The 24,190-nt window shown below is 31.0% G+C and overlaps 1 protein-coding gene across 4 annotated transcripts in view; it reads right to left on the minus strand.

The window, feature by feature from the left end:
* LOC139511566 (choline transporter-like protein 2) overlaps positions 1–24,190 on the minus strand; it is a 103,250-nt gene that overhangs the window by 70,302 nt on the left and 8,758 nt on the right. For 2 of the 4 annotated variants that reach the window (XM_071298406.1, XM_071298407.1), the window contains exons 2-6: positions 8,800–8,848; positions 5,739–5,812; positions 3,377–3,455; positions 632–719; positions 2–112 (exon numbers count right to left, since the gene is read on the minus strand). In XM_071298406.1, the coding sequence (XP_071154507.1) occupies positions 2–112; positions 632–719; positions 3,377–3,455; positions 5,739–5,812; positions 8,800–8,848 (401 nt within the window). Of the gene's footprint in view, position 1; positions 113–631; positions 720–3,376; positions 3,456–5,738; positions 5,813–8,799; positions 8,849–10,104; positions 10,699–20,847; positions 21,225–24,190 lie in introns of those variants that run through there. The other 2 variants (XM_071298408.1, XM_071298405.1) reach the window with 2 other exon arrangements.

Raw genomic sequence — 24,190 nt, forward strand, 5'->3', positions numbered from 1 at the left:
CCTTTATACTTGTACCTTCAAATTCAGCTTTACAATATTTTGAATCAAACTGACTAATGCTTCCAACTGGATTGTATATAAAGTTGCTTTCAGGACATTCAGTTACACAAATCTGTAAGCAAATCAATCTAATTCATTGAAGTGTATATATATACACAGAATTTAACTTTGGATTTTATAATGATGCCCCATCTGCAATATCATTTTCTATGTTCAGTGGACCGTGAAAATGGGGTTAAATCTCTAATTTGGCATTAAAATTAGAAAGATCATATCATAAGGAAAATGTGTACTAAGTTTCAAGTGGATTGGACTTCAACTTCAATACTACCTTGACCAAAAACTTTAACCTGAAGCGGGACAGACAGACAGACGGACGGACGAATGAACTGAACAAACAAACGGATGGACAAACAGACGTACAGACCAGAAAACATAATGCCCATAAATGGGGCATAATAAAAATTTATCCACTTTTTTTACTTTCAAGTTTTAAATTAAGAAAAGCCATCTGTCTATTGTTAAAATCTGTATGATGAACTCTAGGTCTATTAGGTTTTTATTATGTTGTAAGGTTGCTGTCTTCATTAATGTTTACCCCTCACCTTCTTTTATTCATATTATACCTTACCTGGGGTGTGGGACATCCAGTAACAAATACTCCTACCCCCATTCTTCCACAAGAAACAAGGTCAAAGAAAAACAAGTAATTCTTTCCACTAAAATAAAAACAGATTTTTTACAGAGTTATCTCCCTGTAGTGTTATCAATTTGCCACAATCTGATAATTGTTAGTAATTCTTTCCACTAAAATTAAAACATATTTTTTAAGCTTGAAATTCTATACTGTAAATTAAGGAATTATTGCATGCATTTATTAAGTGATTTTTTAAGAATTACCAAAAATGCGAGATAAAATATTGGGATATCAAGATAAGCTGCATACTGTCTGACAGGCATGAGGACCGTGCAAGGTACGCACATACCAAATATAGTTATCCTTTTTCTTATAAGAGAGAATTTAACATTACTAAAATCTGAACTTTTTTTTCAAGTAGTCACTGAACCATGAAAATGAGGTCAAGGACATTGGACATGTGACTGACGGAAACTTCGTAACATGAGGCATCCATATACAAAGTATGAAGCATCCAGGCCTTCCACCTTCTAAAATATAAAGCTTTTAAGAAGTTAGCTAACACTGCCGCTGGATCACTATCCCTATGTCGAGCTTTCTGCGACAAAAGTCGCAGGCTCGACAAAAACGGCAAAATTTCCTTAAAATTACCAATTCAGGGTTAGCAAACTAACAACTGGTTGTCCAATTCATCTGAAAATTTCAGGGCAGATAGATTTTGACCTCATAAACAATTTTACCATGATTTGCTCTAAATGCTTTGGTTTTTGAAATATAAGCAAAAAACTGCATTTTACCCCTATGTTCTATTTTTAGCCATGGCTGCCATCTTGGTTGGTTGGCTGGGTCATCGGACACATTTCTAAACTAGATACCCAAATGATGAATGTGTTCAAGTTTGGTTTAATTTGGCCCAGTAGTTTCAGAGAAGATTTTTGTAAAAGAATACTACAATTTACGAAAAATGGTTAAAAATTGACTATAAAGGGCAATAACTCCTTAAAGGGTCAACTGACCATTTTGGTCATGTTGACTTATTTGTAAATCTTTCTTTGCTGAACATTATTGCTGTTTACAGTTTTTATCTATCTATTATAATATTCAAGATAATAACCAAAAACAGCAAAATTTCCTTAAAATAACCAATTCAGGGGCAGCAACCTATCAACGGATTGTCTGATTCATCTGAAATTTTAGAGCAAATAGATTTTGACCTCATAAACAATTTTACAACATGTCAGATTTGCTCTAAATGCTTTGGTTTTTGAGATATAAGCCAAAAACTGCATTTTACCCCATTGTTCTATTTTTAGCCATGGTGGCAATCTTGGTTGGTTGGTTGGGTTACCGGACACATACATGTCAAATGACATGATATTCGCGTGTAATACACCCTTGTTAAACGGTTTGCACGCGAGGATTTTGTCACCTGGCGTGTACAAGCTTTTCACCACTTTACAAGCAATTACGCGATTTTTCGTTCGTTTCATTTTTTGGTCGTTAGTGATTCTCGGGTTTTTTCCTTATTCAGCGATAAATTCCGAAAAATTCGAAGTAATTTGGCTGCCATATTGTTTATTTTTCTATATGGACAAACACGTAAAAGGTAAGTAGTTTGTGATTAGTTTTAACGATTTTGTGACTTTCTTTCAAATTCCCTCTATAGGGGAAATGTTCACAGAAAGAGGTCACTTTCGGGGTCTGTACCGTCGTCTTAAGTGCCGATTGTTAAGCCAAAACGATGTGTACGGCAAGATTCAAGATTTTATAAATTATATTTTGGAGTTTAAATGATTGAGTGACAAGTAACGCATAATTTGTGCATTCTATGTTACAATGATAAAAAAAACAATACATGTGAGAGGATAAATACCATGTAGCTATTTGAATAAGAATTTAACATGTTTATCTAATGGAAATCAAATTTATAAAACATTTTTCTTTTTCAATTTCTGAGTGAGTTTCAAATCTTAGGCCAACACGGCAACAGATTTCTACAGGCCATGAGGATAAAAATATCACAGAACTGTTGGATCAGCTCTCATAGTACCAGCTTTCTTCTGATGAACTACCCAGTTTTAACCAGGCAATAGCAATGGCAGAGATAATAGATTACATTTTACATTGCCAAAAAAACAAAACATTATGACATTCTTTCAAATCTTGATGAAACTATTTCAGTCAAATATCAATTCCTACTGTGGGAGAGCCTTTTCAATTATAAAGAAATTGACACTGAATTCTTATCAGAACTTGACTATGTTATATTTGTATTGTGTGCTGTTATCAAAAAAATGTAACTAAACTTGAAACTGGCAGTTGTTTTGAATATGTGCCTAGTGGTGGTGCTTTCAAATCAACATAACAGACCACTGTTTAATACAATAAAAGTTCACAGTAGAATATATATTGTTTTTTTATATTCACAAATTTGTATGAAATTATGAACATAACCACATTCCTATTAACAAGTCCACATCTACGTCACGCGTTTTCACACGCTTTTTGACATATCATGTCATGACATGATTTCCAACTGTCAGAGGTTGACATGTATGACCGGACACATTTTTTAAACTAGATACCCCAATGATGATTGTGGCCAAGTTTGGTTTAATCTGGCCTAGAAGTTACAGGAGAAGATTTTTGTCAAATTTAACGACTACAGACGAAGACGACGGACGCCAAGTGATGAGAAAATCAGGAAACATTAATTATCTTTGAAAGGATAAGACTTACATCTGTTTTCCATAGCCACAAAGTTCATTATTTGAGTTCACTGGATACAACAACAGTTTGGGGTCTCCATATTTAAATGCTGCAAAGAGAAATTTTTGAATAAATTATCTCCCTTTTTACATGTTTTAAGACAATGAAATGAAATTTACACAGCAGGAATTCTTCAATGTAGTAGCAAACAATCAATCCCTTTTTCAGAAAAAAATGCAGTTGTTTCTACAAGCCCTAAATTTGAAAAAGCAATGGAAGGGCTTTTAAGCAAATGCATAGTAAAAATTGCTGACATTTTGTAATTTTGTGAATTTAAAAATAAAACATTGAATTGTAATTAGATCATAGGAAACTATAAATTTGAGTTAGAATTATCTTCCTTTGCTCATGGATGTACATTTGCAATTTATCATTATTTTTTTACAACAGATTCATACATTATGAATTACTTAAAATGTAATTTTCAATAAGGAAAAGTTTTCAAAAATGATATTCAATATCAAATTTCTGAATTAAAAAAAGCAAGAGTGGGGTGCTCATTTTCGCCATATATTTCCATTTTTTCTACAATTTATGTTCAGGTCTATATGTTTTTGAAGTAAACTGATATTTCTATATGAAGATAACTTCAAATGCATAATATTCTTAAGCTTGAAAACGTGTTTGTTTGAAAATAATCATCTGAAAAGTTAGATTAAAGAGTGTCTGAATTTGCCTGATGTTTTGTCAATGGGGGACACATATTCGCCGTTTTTATATATCTATTTAAACCCAAAAAACTACAGCTTTAAACAATATTTTACAAATCAATTTCATTAAAGATGGCAATAGCAGACATTTTAAAGGTGTACAGAACTGAAATTTAGGGCAATCAGTCAAAGATTTACTAAGAAATACTTCTTTCAAATCGTGTTTTTCATTCAGGAAATTGGCAGAAAATCGTTGCCCGTTTTTTGGTCCATTGCGGTAAGTGCCGCAATTTCGTTGTAGTTTAAAAAATAATCATATTTGTTTAAGAAAATTTAAGTTACCGGCATATTTCTTCCATTTCAACCATCTTTTGAAGTATTTACACCTCAAAATTATAAAACGGCGAAATTGTGTCCCCGGCGAATATGCGCACCCCACTCTACACAAGATTGATAAAGAATAGATTTTGAACGTCATAAAAGATGCATTTTAAGACAATAAGACAGCTTGGGAAAGTGGTATCCTTGGAGGCAATCATCTGTTCTATCAGAGTTTTTGGACCTTGATGGAATTTTATCACTGGTTATTTCCAGAACTTCATTCATCCCCAAGCATGTTGGTGACAAATTTTATCGAATATGGGCTATCCCCATGCAGATCTTGCACACCATGGCTTTAGATGAAACCCCTAGTCTCATCCCCAATGCTCCACATTCCCCAGCTTTAATTTTTTAGCACTCACTATTTAATTTTTCAAATATCTGCAATGTTTGGCATTAAAAAAGCAGAAATCAAACTTTACTTTTGGAAAATGTTGTTTGTGCTGTATTTAGACCTCTCTACAACTAAATTTGTAACATGCACACATATAAAAATTGCGGTTTTTATCCAACGCAATCATAGGTTTGATCAAACGTTGTTTTCAATTTTAGACTTGTTTATATTTATTTCGTTTGGGCTTGCATTATACATGTATTTCCCCTCAGGTTTATATTATCTGTTCATCCTATTTTGACTCTTTAAAATTCCAGAGTCTATCCTAAATTGAGGAAAATTAAATGGCCTTCCAAATACTTTTCGATCCATAACATCACTGAAGAGACATAATTGTGTAAAAAATTCAGCACCTCATGTTGTGGTTTACCATCTTTGCTGCAAGTTTATTGTTTTCTACTTGGTATTAAATTAATAGAGATCAATTTTGTTACACCTTGTGTTCAATTTATTTGGCAATCATCAATGGCAGTCAGCAGGGTTTAAGAACATCCGTTGTTTGACCTGTTGGTCAAATGCATTTTGTTAAAATATATTTTTTCACTCTTTAGGTCTTTTGGAAAATGTTGTGCTATATTTAGACCCCTCTACAAAGAATTTGTAACATGCACACATGTAAAAATTGCGGTTTTTATCCAACACAATCATAGGTTTGAACGTTGTTTTCAATTTAGACTTGTTTATAATTATATATATTATATATAGACTATTAACTTTTTCTCTCATTTCGTGTCTTTTTTTTTACTGTACAAAATTAAAAATGCATATGAATATTTCACCATGCATACCTTGTAAATACATTTTTTTATTCTAATAAAATACAAAGATTAATAAGATTTATATTCTACATCCGAATATTTTATATTTTCTAAAAATCTTTCAAGTTGATCTAATGAACAGGACTCACCAAAGATCGCTACCACAACCAGGCCACCAATGAAGATCAGGAATAAAAGACAACAGATAATATCTGTACATGATCTGTAATTTATAAGTATAAAATTAAAGATTTAAAGGAATTTAAATATATGTATATGAACAGGCAGATCAGGAAAGAAAAAAACAAATAGCTGTACATTACTTATAAAGATCACGATTAACAGACTTATATAAATATAAAAAAGAAGATTTGGTATGATTGCCAATGAGACAACTGTCCACAAGAGACCAAAATGACAGATATTAACAACTATAGGTCACCGTACGGCCTTCAACAATGAGCAAAGCCCATACCGCATAGTCAGCTATAAAAGGCCCCGATATGACAATGTAAAACAATTCATGCGAGAAAACAAACGGCCTTATTTATATAAAATGTCCATCATATTTGTTTTTTATAAACTGTTTTGTTATAAATTATTTAAACTTGAAATTATTTTTAATTATGGAATATGCATAAATTCTTGTTATTGAAATTTTTAATAAATTCCATATTTATTTTGTACTTTAATGTTCTGTGCTGCGCACAACACTTTCTATTACAAAGAAAATAGTCATTTTCAATAGAATGTACTGTGTCGCACACATTACTATCTATACAAAATGCATTGTATGGGAAGTGTTATGGACAGCTCAAAACATTGAAAAATTTATTGTTGGTTGCTTAACATCCAGTGGCAAATATTTCAATCAATCAATCAATGTTTTGAGCGGTCTATTAAATAATATTATATACAAAATAAACATGAAATGTATTAAAAATTTCAAGCACAAGAAATTATGCAAATTCCATAATTAAAAACAAGAGTGTACACACTGAAATGTCTCGCCTTCTTTACTAATCATTGAAATTATGTTGATAGTCCTAAATATAAAGCTTTATTACAACTGTCACATAAACTTAAACCAAGAAAACTAAACATTGACCTTTGAACCATAAAAATAAGGTCAACGTCAGATGAACCATGCCAGGCAGGCATGTACAGCTAACAATTCTTTCATACAACAAATATAGTTGACCTATTGCTTATAGTTTAAGAAAAACAGACCAAAACACAAAAAACTTAACACTGAGCAATGAACCTTGAAAATGAGGTCAAGGTCAAATAAAACCTGTGCGACTGACATATAGATCTTAAAATATTTCCATACACCAAATATAGTTTACATATAATTATTAGAAAAAAAAACAAAAAACTCAAAAACTTAACTTTGACCACTGAACCATGAAAATGAGGTCAAGGTCAGATGACACCTGCCAGCTAGACATATACAGCTTACAATCATTCCATACACCAAATATAGTAGACCTATTGCATATAGTATAAGAAAAACAGACTAAAACACAAAAACTTAACTATAACCACTAAACCATGAAAATGAGGTCAAGGTCAGATGACACCTGCCAGTTGGACATGTACACCTTACAGTGCAAGGTACGCACATACCAAATATAGTTATCCAATTACTTATAATAAGATAGAATTTATCATTACAAAAAATCTTAACTTTTTTTTCAAGTAGTCACTGAACCATGAAAATGAGGTCAAGTACATTGGACATGTGACTGACGGAAACTTCGTAACATGAGGCATCTATATACAAAGCATGAAGCATCCAGGTCTTTCACCTTCTAAAACATAAAGCTTTTAAGAAGTTAGCTAAGGCCGCCGCCGCCACCGCCATAGCCGCCGGATCACTATCCCTCTGTTGAGCTTTCTGCGACAAAAGTTGCAGGCTCAACAATAATTTAAGTTCAAATAATAGCCTGTTATTAGTTTTCTCAATTGAATTGTTTCATATTTTTTTATGCCAGGGCTTTTAATAGCCGTTTTTCTAATTGTTTAAGGCTGTACTTCTATCTATAATTGCTTGCATTCACTTCATATGAAACATGGTGGATAGTCGTCTCATTGGCAATTATACCACATCTCCTTATTCTTAATTAAAGACAAGTCACTAATAAACACCTGATGAGACCAAGTCTATAATAAATTTAAATTAAGTTTGAAATTACTAAATGTGCACACCTATACATTATATTGTGAATGTCACAACCCTAATTTTTTTTTGTGGTTTAACAAAATGCTAAAGTTTCATAGGTACCGAATATTTTGGTATTGTTATATTTTCCAATCCATGCAACTGAAAACTTGTAATTTGGCGAGATCCTTAATTCTTAATTTGCCTCTATTCATGAAAAGTGGTACCTCAAGAAAAATAATGAATCCACAATAAACTGATATAACGAAATTTTCCTTTGATCTTACTGACAGATAATTTCCTTTCTCAGCACAGACAAACTCGTTGTTAATGAAGTTATCAAAGTCATCATAGGTAAAATAGCGATAAACAGATTATCTCATTGGTCATCTCAACTGGATTGCTTTTCTCACTTTTGCTGCATCATAAACATGATACTATATAATTAATGAAAGACATAAAACAAAATTTGAAGTGAATCTGTCATTGATAAAAGTTCCCGACAAAAAAATCTATTGTTCAGTGGCGGATCCAGGGGGGGGGTTCCGGGGGTGCGCACCCCCCCCTTTATTTTTGCCGATCAATGCATTTGTATCGGGACATATGTTTTGCACCCCCCCTTTGCCCTGGGTTAGCACCCCCCCTTTCGAAAATTCCTGCATCCGCCCCTGTTGTTCAGGAAAGTCAGGAGCCTGCAATTCTAAAATCATTGTATATCATTGTGTTTTTTTATGCATTAATGTTTTGTATGTAAATGAGACCATTAATTTTCTTTAAATATTTCAATTTTTTCATTGTTTTTTTAACTTTTATAGCTTACTTGTAGTATATATATGAGTCTTGTTCATTGTTTAGGGCCATGCAGTGACCTATAGTTGTTAATGTCATCTGGTCTCTAGCTAGTTGTTTCATTGGTAATTATACCACATCTTCTTATTTTCATATAAAATAATTAAAACCAAGATGAAAATATACAATTTATTGTACCAAGCTGCAAAACACTACACAAAGGTGTGTTTGGGTTCAATAAATCATCTTCTACATACCTGTTTTTGATTGGCCCTTTGAAGTTTGGATCATACTTTAAGGGAGTTCCTGCAAATAGAAAATTATATCATTTCAAATACCGTTGCAAATATTCTGAAAATTACAGCCCCTGTCAGATTTTGTCTTTTTAAAGCTTTTTTCAAAACTTGCATTTTACACATATGTTCTTAATGTTTATCCATGTCCCCTTTTATCTTGGTTATCAGGTGGGATAATTTTTCAAACAAGGTACTGGCAAAGGCGTTTTTTTATTTTAACCAAGTTGTTTCAAGGGAGAAGATTTTTGTTAGAGTTAACGGACACAACGTCCAAATTTGAAGAGTTAAAGAGCTAATCAGCCTATTTTTGGTCCATTTATCAATTATTTTGTTTTACAGAAAACAAGAATGCGTCCCCAGTTCACGGATCATTTTCTACGTTCAGTGGACCGTGAAAATGGGTATCAAAACTCTAATTTGGCATTAAAATTAGACGGATAATATCATGGGGAACATGTGTACTGAATTTCAAGTTGGTTGCACTTCAACTTCATCAAAAACTACCTCAACCAAAAACTTTAACCTGAAGCAGGACGGACAAACAAACGAAAGGAACTAATGGACAGACAAACAAACGAAAGGAACTAATGGACAGACAAACGAACGGACGCACAGACCAGAAATCACCAGAAAACATAATGCCCATAAATGGGGCATAATTTTTTTTTCTCTCAATATCAAAACTGTTTTTTGATTGTACAAAGCATGTATCTTAGGTTTAATTAGACTCCATGATGGTTTGACAAAAGTATTGATGCTTTTCTTCTTTTTTTTTTTTTTTAAACAGGCAAACTAAATGTTGACAGTGGCAACAAAGCTGGAATGTAGGATTATTGGCTTGCTTCCAACCCATAAAAGGTTACAGGCTCAATAAAAAGGTTGAAAAGTATAGGAAGGAAGTGCTTCAAGCATCAGGATAAACAGCTACCACTTAGTTTCATCTTTTTACCTTAGTTTTTGGCATTTTCCCTTTTCATAAAGAGCAAATAAACTCATCATAGATACCAGGAATGAAATTTTGTATTAGCTTCAGACGTGCCTTTCTTTTAAAAAAGACTCATAAGTGACACTCAAATAAAAAAACGTCAAAAAGGCCAAATTAAGTACAAAGTTGAAGAGCATTGAGAACCAAATATTCCTAAAAGTTTTGCCAAATATAGCTATAGGTAATATATTCCTGAGGTAGAAAACCTTAGAATTAAGCCACTTATGGATACAGTACTGCTCAGTTACTAAAATGAACCTATCTGATATAAAATCTCTCACCATGTGTTGGATCAGCCTCATCCAAATTTTTTGAATCTATCTCATCTACACTATCATGATTATTTGAAGCTCTCCTGTCTGTATTGTTAATTTCTATTTCATCTGTATGGTTTTCCATGTTTTCCTTATCATCAAAGGTTCAAATTTAACTTAAAATCATTGCCTCGTCACATTAAATAAACACATAAATTCCTAGCATCACCACTTTGAATAGCATAAACATAACCTCTATTTTAAAGTTAAAAGTTGACCAACAAAAATAACCACTTCCTTTTGAAAAAGCAGATAAAAAACGACAATTAAAAAAAACAACACTTCTAAAATTTAGTTACTCTTTCCTGTCAACTGAATGTTTTTATAAGTAGATGTTGTTGAAAAAGATACAAATACACTGAAAAACCTTCAATACATATATCAATGGTTTACTGTATTTCCTCTACGTTATAATCTACACGATAAATATGTTACATTTTCTGATCTTATAAATATGTTACATTTCCTATTCATAGAAATTAGTAACTTTTATTTATTTCACATTAATCACTTTCAATCCCAGTTCTTAGAAAGTAGCCCTTAAATGACTTTATAAATGATTGATTTTTTGCCAAATGTCTTGTTTGAAAGTTCATAGTTCAATTAGTTCATACTGTTTGACATTTAAAAAAAAAAAAGAGGAACACTGAATTTATTTTCAGGCAATCTTATTATATATGATCTCAAAATTTCTTTCTTATTTCCTGCAAATTTTTGAACCATTATGAGCCCAAATTTATAAGATTTTTGAAGATTAACAATGAAACAAAATTTAGACAGAAAAAAAAGCAACAACAAAAAACTTAGATGCTCAATGAAAAATAAATTACCAAATGAAAAATAAATTACCAAACGGACACAAAAAGCATAATATACCTTTACTTCAGAAGTCGAGTAACTTAATGACTCCAAGGTTGAACTTAGGTTTTAACTGTTTTTAAATGTATCATATCAAAGCATGTTTGTGTGTTTATATAAATACATGTACAATATACATTCATTCCTTCATGTTGATTCTGAACTTTGATTCTTTTTTCCACCCTTCTGCATTTTTTGCATCATTTACTTTTACAACCATTGAAAATTCTTCATCCACCAGGAAATTTAACTTATTTGATCTGTCAAAGGGCAATAACTCAAAAACATTCTTTGGATTCTTTTCAAATTTTGTAAAAAAAACATATTTCTTATCACTGAACTGAGTATACATTTTTTAAGGGGCCAGCTGAAGGACTCCTCCGGATGACGGAGTTTCTCGCTACATTGAAGACCCATTGGTTGCCTTCCGTTATCGTCTGCTCTACGGTGGAGTTGTTGTTGCTTTGACACATTCCCCATTTCCTTTCTTAAACTCTCCATGAAAGTCTTATAAATGTAAACCAGATAAAAGCATGTTGATATTATATGAATATAAACTCTTTATTTTTTACTTAAGTTTTGTGTATTAATTCCAATAGGCAACATATTTAAATTTTTGTAATTAAACATTTTTAGATGTTTCCGCCTTTGGCTTTCTTTGGTCTCTCTATTTTTATAATCTACATGGTTATTATATTCGACAAGTAATTTTTTCGTGTTATTTAGATATTATACATTTACTTGGTAATGTTAGTACTATAATTTGACTTTAAAACTGGCAAACTACATCAGTACCAGAAAGTCATAAACCCCTTCCTAGTTGATAATGTTTTATTCTATTTATTATAAAAACTGTGTCCAACCAAACCAGACATTTTCCTTACTCCTTATTGCTGCATAATAAGAAGGAAAGCAGCAGATTTATCTGGTCAGGAATCAAAATAACATCTGCCAGAATTTTAATTGACCACCCTACCTAAAAGACTAAGAAAGATAAATGTTAAGCATTCAAAGTTATTATGCTATATGTGTGTCCATAAATGATCTAAATAGTATGCCATTTAAAGGATTCTTAAGCCTCCTGAATTCATTTAAATTTAAAGTTGTAAATCTTATTTCGACCCTATCCTTTAAAAATTTCCACAAATTTAGAGCTTCAAAATAAAATCAAATAAATTTACTAATGAAAATGTTCAGTATAAAACCAACAGCTGTCCATAATAGTTGTCTTTAATGTCATGAAATGTACGTTACAATATAACTAAGTATTGTTGAACATTCTAAGCTGATATGGGGATTGTAAAACCATACAGGTACATGTATGAACATCAAACAGGTGAAACAAAATTTGAATTGCACCTGCTGATACATATACATGTATAAAACCTTTGAATACAAAAAAATCAAATTATTGGCAGGTAACGGTAATAAATGTATTTTCAACACTTCCTTGTAGATAACAAATATTTCTGTGAGATTGAATCAATACAACTCATTTATAATGTTTAAATAAAGAAGACCAACAAAAATATGTCACCAAGTTGTCTATCATTAGTGTTTATAAATTGTCACATTTGATCAATTATCTCCCTTTGATTAAACTAAATGATCCTAATAATTAAGTGATCTATTTTGTTGGCAATGATTAAATACTTTGGGTTCATTTATTTTTGTTACAAGGTACCAGTTTTTGAGGATTACAGGAATTTCAAAATGGTATTTTCAAGGATACTTGATTTCATATTTTCGTACCTGTCTGAATACATTCCTAAATAAAATACATACAATGTTGAACCTTTCAATTTGTGGTTGACTTATATCAAAATGACTCAAACAGACCCACAAAAACCCAGGAACCCCAATAAACATGTACAGCCCTGTAAAGGCTTTTTTTAACTTCAATTGTTAAAAAAAAATGTATTTATAGCTAAACGTTTAAAGGGGCACTAGCTGTCAAATTTATGGTCACTGATTTGACTAAAATTCTCGTATTTGATTTATAACAATGTAAAACATTTATCCAAACTATCAAAAGTCTAAAATAAACAGTTTACAGAGCATGGGGTAGATAATATATAGGTTCGTTACGTGTGTATTTTAGTCCAGACGCCATCTAATTAACTATCGATTTGACCTCAGATGACCATATAAGCGATGTAAACATAAATAAAGATATGAATAGATTAAATCAACACGTGCAATTGGATTTTTATAGGTCTGTTTGATTTGATTTTATTGATTAAAAATAGATTTTTCTCATTGTTTTTAACCGTATAAGAATGATTTTATGTGCATTGAATTAGTAATCAAATGATTTACCGTAGTTTCATTTTCATTGTTGGCATTCTTTTTCTTTAAATAACCAGTACACGTACAATGCATACGTTGTCAATCTCTAGCTAGGGGTTAAATTGAAGTTCACATGAATACGGATTTAAAGAGGTCGACTCATTCACTTGTAAGTGAATCAGTAATTATCAATGTTTCTTCGCTTAATTTGACAAAATTGAACCATTTTGGCTGCAAAAAGCGAATTGCTATTTCACTTTCATTATTGATTGAACAGAAAAAAATCAAACTTTAGATTTTTTATATATCTCGTAGCTAGTGCCCCTTTAAAATTTGAATGTACTGTTATAAGGAAAATTGTATATAATTATCTACTTCATATACAAGTTAAAAAAAATATTAGCCTCAAATAAAAATAAGATTTCATTTTCCCCTAATTTTTTTTTGGTAGAATTAAGTCTAGGTTTTCGAGCATTTTTCGTGAATTAATATGTTGAGCTTCTTTTAACTCCTTGATCTTAAGTTTTTTTTTTTTGAAAGTAAAGAAAATGATACACAAAGAACATTTTAGCAAAGTCATCATGGATAAGAAGGATTTTTCAGAGAGATAATAAGTGGCAGAGTATTTTGATGTCTGATATTGATAAAAATAAACTTTTAAAATGTGGTGTTCAGTATATCAAACTTAACTGCATTTCAACTCTATGTTCTATTTAAAGCCATGTCAGCCATCTTGGTTAGCGTGCAGGGTCATCAGACACGTTTTTTAAACAAGATACCCTAGTGATGACTGTGGCCATTTTGGTTAAATTTTGCCTGGTAGTTTCAGAGGAGAAGATTTTTGTAAAAGTTAATGGACGACGAACAACGGACGACAAGTGATGAGAAAAGCTGACTTAAGGCCAGGTGTGAGCTACAAATCAAAGAGACATCTTGCGAAACCTCAAAACAGGTTTTAAAATTTGGTGGAAGAAGAAGCAAAAAAATCAGAACAAATACAATAGGTCTTTCAACAGAATAGTGGAAGTTGAAAGACCTAATAAACATGGAATTTATTAAAAAATTTCAAGCACAAGAATTTATGCAAATTCCATAATTAAAAATAATTCAAATTATAGCCTGTTATTTGAAAATTAAGAAGTTACCCCACAGGGGCAGGGCAAACAAAATATTCCCCATGAGCATGTTATAATCATATTCTTGACCAATAAATTTCCAATCCCAAATTCCCCCCAAAATAAAATACAAATTCCAAGGTCCAGAAAAAGGTCCTTCTGCCCCTCTATTGTGCACATCAGAACAGTAACCTTTGGTACATGACTGCAATAATACAATTATTTGTACCTGCATCTCATTATTATTCTACTTCTTCTATACAAAGAAACAGCTGTCGGTTTTCATGAATTAACTGGATTTCTTTCATCCTTCTTTTGTGAAATAAATGAAAAGGAAATTACAATATCACATAAGTTGTTATTGAAGGTGACAAATCATATCTAGTATGCCTAAGAATTTACAAGGACTAATAAGTGCAAAATGACAGATGCTGGACTGATAATACTTATACATGACTTTCTGTATCTTTTGCTATCCCCCTCAAAGATCTTTAGAAAGTTTAAGAACAACAGATGAAGGACAATGAAGCGATTATAAAAGCTGATACAGCATTTCTGCCAGATGAGGTATAAAAATAATGTTATCTCAATTAGTAAAACAACTGCATTAACAAAATACAGATTTTGTTTAAAGAAAATGTTTAAAATGTATATTAAGTTATCTTCCTCTTATTGTTAATTCATTCATTCTGAGTACTCCCATCCCTATTTCACATGTACTCAATAAGTAGTACTCCCATCCCTATTTCACATGTACTCAATAAGTAGTACTCCCATCCCTATTTCACATGCACTGAACAAGTAGACTTACAGTTTTAGGTAAAATTGTCACCTGTCCCATGTTCCCTTTGTTTAAAACATCATCAAAAACTTATTTGTGGTGGGATTTTGAAGAAATTTCAAAACCTAAACTCACAAATGTGTGCATTTTTTTTTATAGTTATTACAAAATACAGTCAATACTAAGTTATCATTATATATAAGATCACCAATGGGTCTTCAACACTATATTTGCTATACAAATATTGGAATAAAATGTACTTTTTCCTCTATAGTAATATATTTTGTGTGTAGAAACTCGCATTTCTCTATAAGTATAAATCATAAATATATTTTATAATGTTTGCAAGAAAGTGAAGACATTCTGTTTTTATGAGAGAAAAAAAATCATTCAATTTGGACAAGATATATCTTCAGTAAAATTTTAGTAAAAATTGTGTTTTTTATAATATCAAATAGTAGGGGAATTCCCCAAAAGGTGGGACACTTTTGACCGTAGACATCATATTTCTGCAAATGAGTAAAAACATCCTATTAAGACTATAACCTCACTAAACTAACATGAACTTGGTACATGTATAAACAAGAATGTGTCCATAGTACACAGATGCCTCATCCGCACGGACTATCATTTTCTATGTTCAGTGGACCGTGATTTTGGGGTAAAAACCCTAATTTAGCATTAAAGTTAGAAATATCTTATCATAGGGAACATGTGTACTAAGTTTCAAGGTAATTGGACTTCAACTTCATCAAAAACTACCTCGACCGTAAACTTTAACCAAAAACTATAACCTGATGCTGGACACATGGACGGATGAACGAACAAACAAACGGACGGACGCACAAACCAGAAAACATAATGCCCATAAATGGAACATAAAAATGTAAAGGTATTATCACCTCCCTCCCTCCCCCCTCCCGATTTAAAAAAAAAGTAAAATATAAATCCAAACTGTAATAAATATATCAAAAGTTATCTGATTAATGACCATTATCTTTCAACTCTCAGGTGTATTTTACCCCACCTATGATAGTGTGTATCATATACATGTAGTCATATAGACAATGTATGCTATAGAACAAGGGGTGAAAATAATGAAATTGTAAGTGATAAGTATAATCTCTTCACCTGAATGAAAATTTAGACATAAAAATTTAATTCATTTGCAAAAATCAAAATAAATTCACAATTTTTTTTTATCACAAACAAATTTCATAAAATTTGATTAAGGGGAGACAATTCAGTTAATTTGGTTTTATAAAATTTATTTATAGATGGTACCAAAAATATAATTAGATGTGTAGGAAAAATAAGAAACTTAAGAAAATGGTTTTAATCTATTAAAATTATCTTAGATAGTTGAAGACTTGAATAAGAGCAATTTCTGATATGTTTAATATTTCCAAGTGGCAACAATAGCTCATTAAATTAATACATTAGCAATTATTTTTGAAATTTTCTGTGACATTGCTTATTTTTACCTTTGATAATAGATTTGTCAAAAATCTGACATAAATTGTACATGTGAGAGTGCTTACAATGGAAATTTCCATTAATGTTTCGTCAGGGCCAAAGTCTTTTAAAATTAATTGATAAGCACTGATTTTCAAATTTGTCTGAGACATAGCTTTTATAAACCTATGATATAAATTTCATAAAATCTGGCAAGATTTGTAAACATGAGAGCACTAACATATCAATATATCAAATAAATAATATTTCTAAGGGGTAGAACTCTTATAGATAGGCGTTTTATTTTAAACTCATCTGAGACATTGCTGATCTAAGCCTTAGTGACATCAGTTTCATAAAAATTTGACTAGAAAGATACATATCATGAGGACTAACAATGCAACTTTCCATATAATTTCTGTTTTCAAGGGTCATAACTTTTTAAATCAAAGTGATTGGAATCTCTCATGGAAAGATTAGAAGAGTAGTTTGAAAAATTTCATATTAAGATATGGTAGGGCAAAATGAACATTAATAAAGCACTATTGCTGAAAATTGAATTAACAGCAGGTCTTTAGAAGGAAGCATGCTTTTCCAGTATGAGGATAAAATAAGCTCAAATTAAATATGGGTCTCTTAATTTGCACAATTTTATCTAAACTGCAGTTTATATCTTATCCAAATAATGTTGACTGTTCTGAACATGTTTCAAAAAAAACAAAAGACTGCAAATCAAAAATTCTTCTAGTAAATTTATGTTACCAACTATCCTTGTAAGACATAAAATCTAGACCAACAGATAAGAACTTTAAAGTGTCAACAAAAATAATCTAAAAATGTTGTTTTGGGGCATTTTGTTAGTTGAAACAGAGGTTATATGACATTGTGAAGATTAAAAGTTGTAGAATGCCTTTTGATAAATTAAAGTATTTTTCAACACAGGGCTTTGAAATTTGAAAATGTACCTTTTTAACATTAACAAATTAAAAAACTTATTTTATTGAAAAGTGGATTCTTTCTTGATTGCGAAAATATATATTCACTTCTTATAAAAATTCAAATGATTAAAATAGAAATAATGATTGATGGGGAATAGGTTTGTTATAATCAAAAGTTTTAAAATTTTAAAACTGTTTCAACCCAATTCCTGATAAACAAAACAAAAAGTGAACTAATATAAATAGTTGATAAATTACAAATGATTATTGGAAATTTATAAAGTAAATTATAGGCCTTATATACCTTTTAAAATATATATTTATATTCCTATTTCATTTTTTTTTAAGATCTTGTGAATCCATTAATCATTTATCTTCCAGATTTAATTTACAGAATCACTTTATGTAATGTAGAATCAAAAGTAATGGGCAATACATATATTAATTTACAGTGATTGTATGCTTCTAAAAATAGATTAGCATCCTGTAATTATACTGAAGAGATGAGTAGATGATCATTTACTGTACACTAAAAAGAATACTCGTGTATTGTATCAGAGATCCTTGTTTAATTCCTACGACAAGGTAACACCTCCCGAAACGAAAGCTTATTTTAATAAGCTAGAGTTAGAGGAGGGGATAAGGTCTCTGCGCAATGCTAGGCGGTGTTGTCGTAGAAGTTAGAAATAAAAAGTACAGGTTCCAGCCCCGGAGCCGGGGAGGAATTTACGAATCAAATCTACTCTAACATCGTTAGGTTGATTTTCTAGGCACTTTATATATATATATATTAAACATCTTTGTGAAAGCAAATTTACAGATCTAACATTGTTGGGTTGATGTTTAGACGAGTTGTATTAAACATCTTATATATACATTTATGTACTCAATTATGAGGTCAACAATTCCTTTAGGAAACTGAAAATGAAAGTCATTATTTTGTTTTCAGGGAAAAACTCTAAATTTTGTGAAATGTCAAATCTTATGGCCTTTTACCACTGAAGAACAGAAAAAGAAGAACATAAAGCATACTTGCAAAATTTTGCTTCAGGTGTTATTTCTTAAATGTAAAAACCATCTGCCAAAGATTCATTAAATTCTTCATTAAATTCTACAAAGGTTTGACAAACTTAATGATGTCTAAAAACAATTTGACCATAGGCTGTATCTAAATGTTATCTGTACAAGAAAAGAGAAAAGTACAACTCTATTTAGAATGAACAGCAAAACTGTTTGAATGTCGTAAATTAAAACTAGAGGCTCTTAAGAGTCTGTGTCGCTCACCTTAGTCTATTTGCATATTAAACTAAAGTCCGATGGATTAATGACAAAATTGTGTTTTGGTGATGGTGATGTGTTTGAAGATTTTACTTTACTAAACATTCTTGCTACTTACAATTATCTTTATCTATAATGAACTTGGTCCATTAGTTACAGAGGAAAATATTTTGTTAAAATTTACCAAAATTTACAAAATTTATGAAAATTGTTAAAAATTTACTGTAAAGGGCAATAACTCCTCGAGGGGTCAACTAACCATTTTGGTCATGTTGACTTATTTGTAGATCTTAATTTGCTGAACATTATTGCTGTTTACAGTTTATCTCTATCTATAATAATATTCAAGATAATAACCAAAAACAGCAAAATTTCCTTTAAAATTACCAATTCAGGAGCAGCAACCAAACAATGGTTGTCTGATTCATCTGAAAATTTTAGAGCAGATAGATCTCAACTTGATAAACAATTTATTAATAACTCCCTTCTGATTTGCTCTAATTGCTTTGGTTTCAGACTTATAAGCCAAAATCTACATTTTACCCCTATGTTTTATTTTTAGCCATGGCTGCCATCTTGGTTGTTGGCCGGGTTACTGAACACATTTTTTAAACTAGATTACTCCAAAGATGATTGTGGCATAGTTTGGTTAAATTTGGTCCAGTAGTTTCAGAGGAGAAGATTTTTGTAAAAGTTAACAACGACGGACAACGCTGGACGCCGGACCCCAAGTGATGAGAAAAGCTCACGCTGCCTTTTAGGCCAGGTAAAAGGCCAGGTGAGCTAAAAATGCATTGAGCTCAGATTCATGTTCCTTGTTTCAGACACTGATTATGCTGTTTATACAATTAGTACAAGTTATATTGATGAACCTACAATGATTCATATTCTAAGGTGCTGAAAGTTGATTATTCTTGAAATTTCAAATATACTAAGTAAAAATAAGTTTTATTTCATTTTAATACTTCAATTAGGACTATATATACATTATATGTAAACTATATTGTTTACAAACAAGTATGGTCACACTTACAATAAAAGAACAGAGTTACTTTGCCACCTGTGTGGCTCATATCTTATCTGTCCAAGACAATAATTACAAAAAAAAATTTGTTGTTGTTCTTAAAATAATTTTCAAAATAATATTAGAGAAATCAAAGTGTGAAAGTTCTAACAATAAAATTTTCATACAATTAATATTTCAAAGGGACAGATATTTTCTTCTTGTTGATGGGCTCTCAGAGTTTTAATACTTTTAAACATTGCTGATAGAAAATGTGTACACCTGCAGCTGTTACAGGTGTATGTTAACGTAATAACCTACATAATATCTTGTGTTTCTGTATCATAAACTTATTTAACTCATGAAAAATATTGAAACACAGTCCCAATAACCAAGAGAAAAAATTGGCCTATCTTTCCTATCTTTTGTTAGATTTGATGCTTTAACGCCACTTTTAAGCACCACATTTAGGCTATTTCGTCTTGGTCAATTTTTATTGGTGGAGGAAGCTTGAGATCATGAAAACCACCAACCTTCGATAGGAAAACTGACAATTTTTTGTTAGAAGGCAGAAAACAAATATAAATATATTTATTTTTGTATTTTTTATAAAGTAATGTTACAACAAATCGTACAGAGCTACGTTACAATTTGGCAAGCCATTTTGTTCTTGTTGTGAATAAACTCATCACAGATACCAGGACTATTTTTTTTATATACGCCAGACACTCGTTTCGTCTAAAAAAAGACTCATCAGTGACGCTCGAATCCAAAAAGAATTAAAAAGGCCAAATAAAGTACGAAGTTGAAGAGCATTGAGGACCAAAATTCCTAAAAGTTTTGCCAAATCCAGCTAAGGTCATCTATGCCTGAGGTAGAAAAGCCTTAGTATTTCAAAAATTAAAAATTTTGTTAACAGATAATTTACAAATGTAACCATTTCAATGATAATTCATGTCAGCACAAAAGCCTCAGTTAGAATGATAAACTTGCCTTCATCAGGAGCTATTTGTGTCATGTTTACAAATCTTAATTTAAGTCCTTTCTATAGGTATTCCATATTCATAAACGTGTATGAAAATCCATATATATAAACAACATTGTCTAATTTGAGTACAGCTTTCAAGCTTATAATCACATGTACATGTACTATTATCTAAATTTATTTATAACTGCCCTAAGATAATCAGTTGTCATTATCTAATATTCCCGTATACACTGATATCAAAAACAATGGGGATATTCTTTTCAAGTTCTGGTGGTCTGTTTAAGATCTATCGAGAAATGCAGGTCTCCTCCTAGCTGTCAGTCAAATAAAAGACCAAATATTTAGATAATGACAGACAAGATCAATGAATGTTTTATCTCACAATTCTGTCAAATCATTCAAAAATTATCACCTTTCACAAGTAAATCAATAGAAAATTTGTATACTGACAAATACATGTACATTTGTAGAACATCAATACAAGCTGTTGCAAGGATTCTTAATGAACTTTTTTTAAGCAAAAATTTCAAGAGATTAATTTCACACTGATAGGAATAATCAAACAATTAAAAAAAAAATCATATTTATTATATAACAAAACATCTTATTATTACATGTACTATTTTACAAAATTTTCTTTTGATCAGACTAATAATTTCTTTTCTCAGCACAGTAGTGATATGAATAATTATCACTAGAGACAAAGGCCGCTAGGGCGCATTTGCCAGCTATTACAGCTCTTCTATAAAAGCATGCAAAGCAAACCTTTGATTAACTTGCTTGCTGTGTTTGCTTGGTTGTTTGCAAACAATAGGTAGGCGGAGTTTCAGTCTGTTTTATATATACTGGGATTTGATAGAACAATAAAAATTGACATGAAATGAAGTGAATGTTTATTGTCCAATCAAATCCCGGTCTATAGTAAACAGACTACCTACCTGTTGTTTACGAACAATCAAACAAACATAGCAAGCAAGTTGATCAAAGGTTTGCTTTGCATGCTTTTATAGAAGAGCTGTAATGAAATTAACATTATACTGCAATCAGCTATTTTACTATACAGATAAAGCTATACAAATGTACGTATAAACGTTAGCTTTATACGTCAATGACCTCAACTCACCTATAAGCCCCGCCTACTTACAACGTCACGTCACAACCATGACAACGTGTAGTAACAATGGTCAAACTTTTATGAATTTAAACCTGTTATGTCTTCAAATTGGTAATTTATATACCATGTTTATCAAATGTTATTAATCAAATTCATTTTCCCTTTCTAATTCCTTAAATTGTCAATGCTTACCGCCTAGACTACGCTCATAGGGAAATACCCCAAAATGGTACCCAAAGGGGGAAATTCCTAACACTTTTTTTTGATAATATTTGTTTCATATTTTTATTATTTTTTTTTGTTTTTTTTATCGATTTCAGTATAAAAACAATATACGTATAGTGTCTTGAAATATGAAATTTATTTGTATTCGGCACGAAACGGGAAAATGCTCGGTAGAACCTCGCATTAGAACCTTGCAACGGTAAAACGGCGATTATAAAACAGATTATCATTGGCCATCTCACTTTGATTGCTTTTCTCATTTTGCCGAACCGACTCCAAGCAAGAAAATCAATTTCGTTGAGATGACCGAAGATAATTATAATTATCAATTTCCTCTTCAAAAAACAGAAAAATGATATAATAGAATTTATGATTATGACTACATTACATACTCAAGTATAAACTAAGGAATAAATTTATAAAGCATAAATTTAAGGGACTAAAAAGGAGTCTTAATATACACCATTCCCACCTACCTCTTTTGCAAGAGGTTCACCAGAATCAAAGAGTTTGGTGTAGGATTTCTGCAATTATAATTTGTCTTCAAGGTTAAAGTAATTACAATTCCTGTTTTTACTAAAATCGAGGTATTTCGATTTATTATGTCAATTTTAGCCATTCAGTCTTGGACTCAGCCAAATTTACATATTTTCTTGATAAGTGGCTCATTCAAGTACCAATGGTCTAATTGTATATCTATTCCAGTCATATTTTGATAGAAAAATTTTCAAAGGAAATATTTTGTTTGAAGAAAAAATGACCTATGTAAGAGTTGTGTAGTTTTATTTGTTATCTTGAAGAGATTTTCTGCATATGAACATCTGTTTCACAGTTAATTTCCCTCAACGTTCGATGTCCTCAATACAAAATCCAAGCATACCTAAATAACTAATTTATGGCATGTAATATGTAGTTTTTTTCTTAAATCAAACAAAATGGGTTTTTTTTCAGATAAGATCCTGTTATGATATTTACACCTGTAATATTTTACTTAGATTATATCGATTGAAAGATTTGAGATGTTGTATATTACATAAAGGAGTGATAACATTATGTCCTGTAAATTCAGATATTAATTTATTATTGAGTGCATACATTATTGTGATTTATAAAGATTGAACAAATTGTGATTTTAGGAAAAGCAAATACAAATGTACCGTATTGTAATTGATATCAGAAATTGAGTGCTTGTAATTGTCATACTCAACAAGTTGCATTGTTTGTATTTATAAAAGCCATGCAATAATTTCTGAATTTACTGATTTATAAAAGCCATGCAATAATTTCTGAATTTACTGAACTTGTATGTTGAATGGTCTTATGTGTTTTTGCAGTAAACTCATGAGAGTTGTGACCCTATGTTTAGTGAAGTAAGCTGTCCCTTGCTAAATTAAAGTGCAATGGCATCTGACATATTTTTTGTTAACCTCAATTTATGTTTAGTTGAGTGGCATGAGAAATTTGCATGTCTCCACAAGTTTGTATTATGGTGGAGGACCCAGGCATGCTAAATTTCTGTACTACATTCATTGTTTTTTCTTTAAAATAAATATGGACAAAAACACATTCTTATATACATTTGATAAAGTAAGGGACATTTCCTTTCGAGGATAGGATGTTATAAACTTGCATGTAGTATGCCTTTGGTAGTAGGTCTTTTCACAGAGGTGTGTCCCTTTTTTTAATGGGTGATTTTGTCGTGTGAGTTAATCTGTCTCTTTCCTAATTAAAGTGCCATGACATTAGACATGTTAGCTTTACTCTCAAGTTATGATTTCTTAAACCTTTCTTCCATAGAGATTTTTTTAAATCGATCTTAAAATCGTACAATTGATAGTTATAAAATTGATTTGTTGCTGGTTTCACATTAAGTGGCAAATATTTCATGCAAATTCAGAAGAGATAAAATAAATCTTCTCAATAATTGTCTTTGAAAATTTTGCATACAATGTGTAAAATAAGGAAATATGGTATGATTGTCAATGTGACATTTTACAGCAGTCCAATGA

Source organism: Mytilus edulis, chromosome 2, assembly GCF_963676685.1.
Source record: "Mytilus edulis chromosome 2, xbMytEdul2.2, whole genome shotgun sequence".
NCBI classification, from domain to species: domain Eukaryota; kingdom Metazoa; phylum Mollusca; class Bivalvia; order Mytilida; family Mytilidae; genus Mytilus; species Mytilus edulis.